Raw genomic sequence first — 9742 nt, 5'->3', positions numbered from 1 at the left:
GGCATTCCATTTTCTTCTTCCAGATCCAAACCTTTGGAAGTGTATCCAGATTCCTGCTCTAAGTGTAACCCTGTTCATTGCTCCGGCTCCCAGGGGATGCCCACTAGGTTCTAGTCCCTTCATCCTCTACCTTCACCTGGGTAGGGGTGCAGAGACAACAGTGTGGGCTCTGTGAGCAAGGCCTGCTCTCCGTCCACACTGGTAGACTATCCCAGCAACTAGAGAACTACAGGTTAGTAGCCACATCTGGTCTCCAGCACCTGTGTTCTGCAATACCTGGGCTGGGGACACCTGGGTGCCAGTCTCTGCTTGAACAGTTAGGCATTTCATTCTGAGGTCTGCATCTATGTGTGTGTGTGTGTCTGTCTGTCTGTCTGTCTGTCTCTCTGTATGTGTTTTTCTGTGTGTGTATCTTAGTTAGGGTTTGTACAATAGAAGAAAACCAGACCAGGAACTGATGCAGAGGTCATGAAAGAATGCAACTACTGCCTTGTTCCCCATGACTTGCTCAGCCTGCTTTCTTATAGCACTCAGGACCGTCCATCATCTTACGAGGGGTAGCACAGCTCGCGATGGGCTGGACCCTCCCACATCAGTCACTAATTAGGAAAACACTACAAATGTATGAAGGTGTTTTCTCAATTGAGAATCCCCTTTAGACCCAAGTATCTCTATCTTAGGTCAAGGCAGGAGAGTGTGGGACTGACTTTGTCCTTCTGAAGTTTAGATGTTTCCCCCCTCATATCTCATTCGGGGAGCTCTGTGGTGACCCACAACACTGATGGGAGCCTAGGCACACCTGTGTATTGCTACTCAGCTAGCTATGGTCAGGGCCCTATGTTGACTCCTGGGAGGAACCCAGTTTTGTTTGGTTTTTATAAAGTATGGCCACACATAACCTTCAGAATCCCATGATGCAGACCTTTAGGCCAACCCCTCCCCACTTCCAAGTTGTCAGTAAGCTGTGGAGGCAGAGTCCCAAGAGGAATGAATACCGCCCACTGAACAGCTGCCTGCCTGTCCATCAGAAGAGAGCAGGGCCCTCCATGCTCCGGGCCAGCCCTCCTGAAGCAGGGTTGCCATGGACAGATGCTAGGCACAGCAGAAGATGCTGCCAGGACAGCTAATAAGCAGACCATCTGCATTTGTGTTCTTTCATGATATGACTGTTCTCCGCGCTCTTGACCTCCAGATGCCCCAGTGGGTTGGGGGATGGGCTGGCCAGCCCAAGTCAGCAGCCATTTTTCAGGCAAGCTGAAAGGAACCACTGCTCAGATTGGCTGCTCAGATGGACTCTACATCTGTCTGTAACAGACACCCTGAAATACTGGGTACAGGTAGGACCCTTATGTCCACATGTATTCCTGCGGCTGGCATGTGGGCACATTTGGATCTATGTTCTCTAGGGTATACATAGTACATGTCTATGCAGTACTAGCTCTAGAGCAGGACTCCTGAGAAGCCCTCCCCAAACCTTCCTACCCCTGCAACTGCCTGTTTCTGCATACAGAATTAAAACATGGTGCTTAATAGCTAACTGGAAAAATGGATTCCAATCCAGCTGGTTTTTTCTGATTTAGGGAACGGTACAGCTTACCGTTGAGCATCTTGCAATGCATAAACATTACAGAAGCACAGAGTAAACACTGATTAGAATATCCATGAAAGCCACTAACATGTGTGCAGTGCAGCCGTAGCCAGCCAACATCTGCACAGAGATCCATTCCTGACTACCCATGAGGGACCAGAATCCCCATCCAGGATCCTACAGGTCATTTCATTTAGGCCTCCTGTAAGTCCTGCTGCCAGAGCTAGTGGAAACCAGGAGCCCAGGAGCTGCAGTGGAGGAAGGGAACCCCACTCTTTGCCCTATCTCTAAAACCAATGCACCATGGATGGATGCAGGAGAAAGGATTGCATCTACACAGAGGAGAACCTTCAGCAATCTAACTAGTCATCTGGCTCAGCAAAGATGGATGCTTACAAGGCAAAGTGTAAGGGGCAACTCCAGAGGTAACACTTAATAAGGCTAGCCCAGAGCCTCGTTTGTCTCCAGAGTCCTCAGGGACACGGACTTCCCACTTTCCACAGTGGCGCAGGAATCTCGCACAGCACCCACTGGGCTTGTGGTGAGATAAGTGGCACTCATCTCAGCGACCTGAGAAGCATGCTAGTATTTTTATGACCCTTCCTCCTCCTTTTACATGCTGATCATGAGCCAGTAAATTAATTTCACGACCCACTAATGGGGTGGTGACCCCCCACTTGTGAGAAGCAATGATTGCGGAAATGCGAACATCAGCATGTGCCCGGGGTCTGCACTGGGCTAATCAATGGATCCATTTATCACATGCACTTAGGAGGCCCCAGGAGGGGACAGACTACAGGATTCCCCAGGCACAGATCATCCTCTGAGCACCCCCACTCAGCAGGTGATACCATAGGACTTGGTTGCAGAGTTGATATAGCTGAAGTGCAGGCTGGGGAGGGGTCTTGGCTGGAGGAAGGTCCAATCTGGAATGAGTGACACTGGGGAGGAATTAGCAGTCACCACACCTCTTAAAAACAATGGCTGACAAGACCATCATCTTTGAAAAAGAATTTATGGTGGCATGTGAAACCTAGAGTATTAATTTACTCTATAAGAGGCCATGATGTCATCACACCCAGAAGGGACTTTAAATTGTGCTTTCTTAAGATCCCTCTTGAGAACAAATATTTTAGGTACCTTAAAAACATGTCACCTTAGGCCAGAGGTTCCAGTAGGAGTTGGGCCTCACTTCTCTAGACTGAAGGACACAGGGTAGACTAGACTTCAGGCTGTCCAGTCCACTTTGGTGTGCAATTGCGAATGCACACTGACTTAACTTACCCATTTCTTTTAAGTGTGACCCCAGAAAATGGTGAGCCCACAGTGCCTAGGGCTACCCATGGTTCTCAGAAGTCATAGATCTGGGAATTAAGAACCTCTGGCTTTGTCATGACTCTACCCTGAATCCCAGAGGACCATGGCTATGTGACTTCTTTCTTGGCATCAGTGTTCACCAGTATGACCCTTAGGTGGCTGGACAGCCTGGGGCATGGCTGGAGAGGCTTAGCCTTACCCAGGAGGCTACTATGTGGCAATGGGACATGCCTTCAGCAGCCCTCTGCCTGGTTATGGGTGATGAGGCTCATCATTGTCTATTACTCCCCTCAAACCCAACTGTGGTCCCTGCCTGGGGGTCTGGGCATTTAGGTGTTCAATAGGCTATGGTCTGCACAGAGCAGAGGCCGACATAGAGCATTCTATACCTGTGGCTTCCCTACGCTGTGCATCTCTCCAGGCTCCTCAGAGCCTAAGGCTCTTTGAAGTGTGCTTGCTTCTGTGTCTACTTAGCAGCCCAACAGGTCCCCACACTGACCCTGAACAGGTCTCACCTTTGCGTCATTCTCAAAGAAGTCATTCTCAATGAATTCTAAATGAACAGTCGCTAGCCCAAATGATGAGGTTGCGGCTTACTTATCTTGCCCAAGAACCCTTCGCCCCTTAGTTGTAATTATCACAGACGGTAATTTCATTGTCTACAGTGTCTAGGCATTGTGTGATGCCATTATCTCAGAAAGCTCAAAGAACGAGAAACAACAGCAAATTATCAAAGGACACCCTCGAGTCCTCTGTACTCAACCACCTGTGGGAGAAGCGGTCCTGGAGACCAGGTTGGCTAAGCCCCAGAAAGAGCTTAGCGTGCCCTGCTCAGTGGGATGAGGTACTGGAGCCCTTGGCTGTTAGCAGCCACTGCACCATATCTGGGGCAGCAGCAAACCATATGCAGTGCACACCAGGCCTGAATTTTCATGGTCCCCTTGGCCTCAGGAGGGGTACAAAAACTTGTTCTAAGGTTTGGGCGGCACCTGATGTACCTCCACATGTCCCCCACAAAGCCAAGCAGCTTCGGTGCTAGCAATAGGCATTGTATTAGCTTCATTTCTGAGCTGACCGACCCAGCTGACCAATCCTGAGGCTCCGACCCTGTGTGCCCAAAGACCAACCGATTCGGAACAGGCTCTCTGACACTTATTCACAGAGAGTGAGGAGAAGCTGTGACAAGGACAGGGACACCAGCTGCCACCCATTTTCTGTTCCATTGAGAGTCTATCTACATCCACCATGGACTTTTGTGTCTGCTTAACTCTCCCCATCAGGCCCACCAGAAAGGAAAGGGGCCACATACCGTGGTGGTCTTTATCCGCCCTCCGGGCTGTGTGCAAGTCCAGCCTGACCGGTTGATTAACAAGTCACAGCCTTCCCCCTCCAGGCAAGGAAGCATGTCACACCACTGCTTTGTCTTGATAATTCGAGCTGTGGGAGAGAGGAGAGAAGATAGAGGAGAGAACTGGTCAGTGTGGCACTCCCAACCTGCAGGCCTCACTGAGTGGAGTGCCTGCATCCTAAACCAGGGCTGGCCCCTGGATATCACAGTGGGTAGATCCATAGACGGGGACCATGCCATTTGGAGGCATTCCCAATGGATGCTGGCTATGTACTGTCTCTCCTGGGTGTAGAATCATTGGTCCCCAACTTCAGAGGATCAATTTTCATAACAACATCATTCCATTTCCTGAGAGACAAACCCCTTACTTTTTGATTTGTCAGAAATGGATAGATGGGCTGAGGTGACTGTCCCCTGGACAGCTTGAGTACGACCAGAGTTCAGTATCAGGAAGTTAGCAATTCCATAGTGGCCATGATTCCTATCACCCTCATCTACAGATACTGTCTTGGCACAAGGCTCTGAGACTGGCAGGCTCTGGACTCTGTCTTACTCCTGGGAACATACAGGGTAGGGGATCTAGTGGAGAGCTGACAGTAGGGAGGTGGTCCCAGGCTCATCAGAAGAAGGCTGGAAAAGCCTTCACAGATGAAAACCACCTTTCTTCTTCCTTGGAAACCCACCCAGGTTTGGTGGTTTGTCCTGGTAGTCAGGAAGGCTCTGTGAGAAGACTGTAAGGAAGAAGACCATGATGAAGCATTTTCTTATTACCAGAATCTTCCATGACCTGCTCACCCTGCTAACACAATTCTTACTAATGTATCTGCATTCAAGAGACCCACACACAAGGCTTGTGCTCTGCACAAAGGCTAAGTCTCTGAGATAGCCAACCATACTTCAAGTGACAGAGCTTATGGTCACCAAGGAGACTGTGGAGCACAATCATGAGCGTCTGTCTATAAGGGCTTTCCCAGAGAGAACTGGGCAAAGGGGGATGATCTACCCTGTTCATGGGCAGCACAATGGGCTACTTGAGTACTTGGGTAGAGCAAAGAACAAAGAGAAAGTCAGCCTAGTATGGGCGTTTGCTATTTGCTGCTCAGTGGCCCATCAAGTGATAAGCTTTCCCACGCTATCCACTTTTGTCCCTCCGAGTTCTGTCTAAGTGCATGGAGCCAAGCAAGCAGGAATTGAGGCCATTGAAGTCAGCTTTTCATTCCGTTTCTTCCGGGTACTTTAGCACAACATTGAGGGAGTGATAAACTCAGGTGGTCGAAAGGGACACTGGCACCCCTGGGCACTGTTTGAAGGCTCAGTTATTCAGGATTTTAACCTTAACCCAGTGTCCGAGACTGGAAGACACTTAGCATCTTTCACGAAAAAGAAACCAAGTAGAACCGCAAAACCCTTTGGTGTCTAGGGTCACAAAAGACCCAGCAAAGAGTAGAATTATACCTGTTACATTCCTGTTAATGTGACCCCCATTCCTGACACACATCTCTCCATGCAGGAAGGGCCTAGCATGAATTCTGCACTGCTCGCCCACATCAGAGTTCACTGCCACATGGGTGGGCTTGAGTTCATTTCTTTTGGACATCAGGGTCTTGTGTATTAAGGAACCATCACCTTTTTCAGTTGGGTTCCTCCTTCCTAAAGCAGCACTGCACTTTGATTGGTCCCATGGCCCAACAGGTACAAAAGAGCTGGTGACTGAGTTGCAGAATTGAGCACCTCTGGTAGAGAGCACCTCTGGTGGCATCTCTGTCACCTTCACAGGACACAGCTACAGAGACTTTTCTATTCTAGACAAGAGGAGACTACACCCCCTACCCAACCCAGCTCCGTCCCGGGTCCCACACACAACCTCTCCATTCTCCCTTCTCTTCAATTTCAATTTCACTGAATATATATATGTATGTATACATATATACATATATATGTATGTATACATATATGTATATATACACACACACATATATGTATACACACATACACACACACATATATGTATACACACATACACACATACACACACACACACACACACACACACACACACACACACATATATATATATATATATATATATATACATACACACATATATGCACAGTATTCCAGGCTGGCTTAAACTAGAGGCACAAATCTATAGGATGCTTATATTACAATTACAGTTGTCATGTGAACAACTCTGCAAGCACATATGAGCTTTGGTGAAGTGTGCTCAGACACAGTTCTTCACCTGCTGTGTGTGTAATCAGTGGATTTCGCTGCCATGAGATAGCATGGGCCATGACTAGGCATAGGAAGGTCACAACTGCCAGTGTTAGGCCCCCTGTTACTTGATATCTTGATTTTGAACTAGCAATCTTACAGTTACCCTTTGCATAGAAACCAGAGGACTGACTCTGGAGACAGTGACTGCCCAGAACAAACTTGGACAATGGGTGGCAAAGACCCAGGATAGAGCTCACACAGTAAAGGGTGACTACCATGAGGGTGATCAGGAGGGTCTGAGAGGGTTTGATGACATAAAGGTGAGCATCCCAGCTAGATGGGTGGCCATTCCTTGTTAGGCATGACACAGCAGGAGGGACTCCATGAGGAAGTGCATGTAGCATAGCAGACAGAAGTCCTGGAATTGACTCGCTATGCCTGCCACAGACACAGCAGAGAACTGTGGTTTAAGGTGCCTGTCTCACCCCATCCCAGGGTCTATATTAGTTGCCAGCAAAGAGCACTGTCCAATAGCCAGGATCCTAGGCTAGCTCTTTTCATGCTACCGTTACAGACACACTATAGACCTGGGTACTGAAGCTCCCAACTCTTATATTTAGAAATAGGACCACAAGGAAGTAATTGAATTCAAAGGAGGTTAGGAGGATGAATACTTGATCTGGCCGGGTTAGTGGTCTTAAGAGAGACCCCATAAGTACTTCCCATCCTTGCAACCCATCACAGCAAAAAGGCAGACATCTGTAATATAGAAACTGGCCATGCCATCACAGTGGCCTTGAACTTCCAGTCCCCAGAGCTGATGTTAAAACACTAAGCAGCCTGACTATATGGTAAGCTATGGAAGCCTGAACTGACGGAGTGAGGACCATCCTTATCTGCAGTCGGTTATGAAGCCCCTGTGAGGAAGAGAGTGAGTGCAGCCGCTCCCTCAGGGTCTGGCTTCCTGGGAAACAGCTGTAAGAACAATGCCTGCCCCAGCTGTGGCCTCCCTCGGCCACGGGTATCCCCATGCTGCAGACATTGCAAAGAGCCAGGCACCAGGCCCAAGGCACTCTTCTGGGCTTCCACTAATCACAGCACAGGTGGCTGGTGGGCAAGTGACGCTGGTTTGTGTCACACATCTGTCCCTGGCTGTTCATTATTTGTGCAGAGTCACCAGCAGCTGCTTCTCCCAGCCCTGATGTGTCATCTTTGGTGACAGCAAAAGATGGTATGAAAACTGTCTCAGTCGCCAACAAATATGAGCCCAGAAACCTCAGATCACAGGCATCAGCCTCCCAAACTGGAGAACTTTCTCAACAAGTTGAAGATTCATATTCATATTCATATTCATATTCTCTCTCTCTCTCTCTCTCTCTCTCTCTCTCTCTCTCTCCCTCCCTCCCTCCCTCTCCCCCTCTCCCTCTCTCCTCCACCCCTACCCCCTCCTGTGTTGCGTGTGTGTGCTCTGCCTTAAGCTACTGAGGGATGCAAGAGATAGGTTCAAGCACAAAGTTTCCCTGTATGCACAAACCTGTGCCCCAGTAAACTGCTCAGAGAGGGTTAGCAAGTCAGTGAACCACAGGCTTCCATTCACACAGTCTCTGCCCACCTAGCAAGGAAAGAACAGGATTGGCTGATGAATGAAGGGGGTTCTACAGCTGCTAGAAGGACATCAAGTCCCGAGGTAACACAGTCTGGACTGGCTAGGGTAGGGTGGCAGCACCAGAAACCAGCCCCAGCATGCCTGCCTGCAGGTCACACTGAGAATGGATGGGCTTTGGAAGGTGAGAACGGTTGGTGGGCTAAAGGTTCGGCTCCCATCCTATCTTGTATCAAGGCCATCTTCCCTGCAAGACACATGGGGTTCCTGAGTCTCCGCCACCTATTAACACTGGTAAGAAGTGGGAAGAGGGAGAAAGCACGCAGCCTGCTGTCCTTGGGGACAGCTCCCACACAGATGTTCACAGAGCCAGGTCCTAATGGCCTGAGGTTATGGGAAGGACAAAGCTCCTGTCCAAGTCACATGCCATACACATCCTCATGAAGGTACCTGTGTGCAGACACAGGTGTGCATATAGAATACATGAATACAAATACATGAATACAAATAATGAATACAAATGCCCCACATGGTGTAAGCACAGCAGCATGTAATATAAATCAACCTATGAGGATACACATGCACGCAGAGCATATATTCACACACACATACAGAATCATGTGTATAAATCTAGGACCTCCAATCACATAGGGTGTGATCACCACAAATACATATTCATATACTGTGCATACATGAATAAATTCTCACATGCATATACTATAAATACACATGTACAAAATGACATACACATTCACACAGCTGCATATATAGCACATACACAGCCACACACATGTATGCATATACCATTTACGACTGCACACATGGACACATATATGCTTATACATGCACTCATTGCACATACATAAGCACACACATATATGCACATGTAATAATTACACAGATGCATACACTATACTACACATGTACACTGTACATATATACACATACTCAGACACCACACATCTGAATCTGACATGTATGCACATGTCACATATGCATACATCCACACATCACATATGCATACAGCCCCATGTATGTATGCACTCTGTGCATACTCATGCAGATACATATCTGCACATATGCATACTTACACATGTGCATGCAAGGACAGAGCATGGACAGCCAGGCAGTGTTGTGGGCTAGTCTCTAGCAGCACATAGACAAGCAGAGTCTGGGTATGCCCAGGGACCAAGCCTCTGAGGACACTGGACCAGCACTGAACACACAGGTCCGTTTGTTTGCCCGCAGGAGCTCAGCTCACCCAGCCCTGCCCACTTCCTGCTGGAGGCAGCGGGAGACACAGTGCCGGGCCAGCACTGGGCTACCACATCCTAAAGACAAAGGGCCCTTTCATGCCTCCACTTCACGACTTCATCTCACCCAGAGCATGGGCGGAGGAGGTCTGACTCTGACTCTGGCCCTGTTGGCACAGTGTTCTCACCACAGGGAAGGACATCCTAGAAGCTGATGGACGCTCCTGAGGAGCAGGAGTGAATGGGGTCAGTGGCCCAGGTTTGGGCAGACGGCTGCCACAGCTTGCAACATATGCTGACCACAGGGTTGGCCTGTGGCAGTCAGGAGATGGGGTCTCAGGTATCCCAGGTTCCTGGAAGAAAACAGATACTCTAGACAGATGGGGGGGGGGGGGAGCATGTGTCTTCCAGGCTGG

General features: G+C 48.9%; 1 protein-coding gene across 6 annotated transcripts in view; it reads right to left on the bottom strand.

Moving 5' to 3' along the window:
* The window catches only part of Tafa5 (TAFA chemokine like family member 5), a 215146-nt gene that overhangs the window by 34521 nt on the left and 170883 nt on the right, over nucleotides 1-9742 (bottom strand). For 4 of the 6 annotated variants that reach the window (XM_006520260.3, NM_001252310.1, XM_006520261.3 and 1 more), the window contains exon 3: nucleotides 4215-4342. The exons of the other annotated variants lie outside the window; for them this stretch is intronic. In XM_006520260.3, coding sequence (XP_006520323.1) covers nucleotides 4215-4342 — 128 coding nt within the window. The remainder of the gene's footprint in view (nucleotides 1-4214; nucleotides 4343-9742) is intronic. 6 annotated transcript variants of the gene reach the window in all.

The sequence above is a fragment of the Mus musculus genome, chromosome 15, assembly GCF_000001635.26.
Source record: "Mus musculus strain C57BL/6J chromosome 15, GRCm38.p6 C57BL/6J".
NCBI classification, from domain to species: Eukaryota; Metazoa; Chordata; class Mammalia; order Rodentia; family Muridae; genus Mus; species Mus musculus.
The sequence above is the reverse complement of the archived record's forward strand: the minus strand, read 5'-3'. Positions and strand labels throughout refer to the sequence as shown.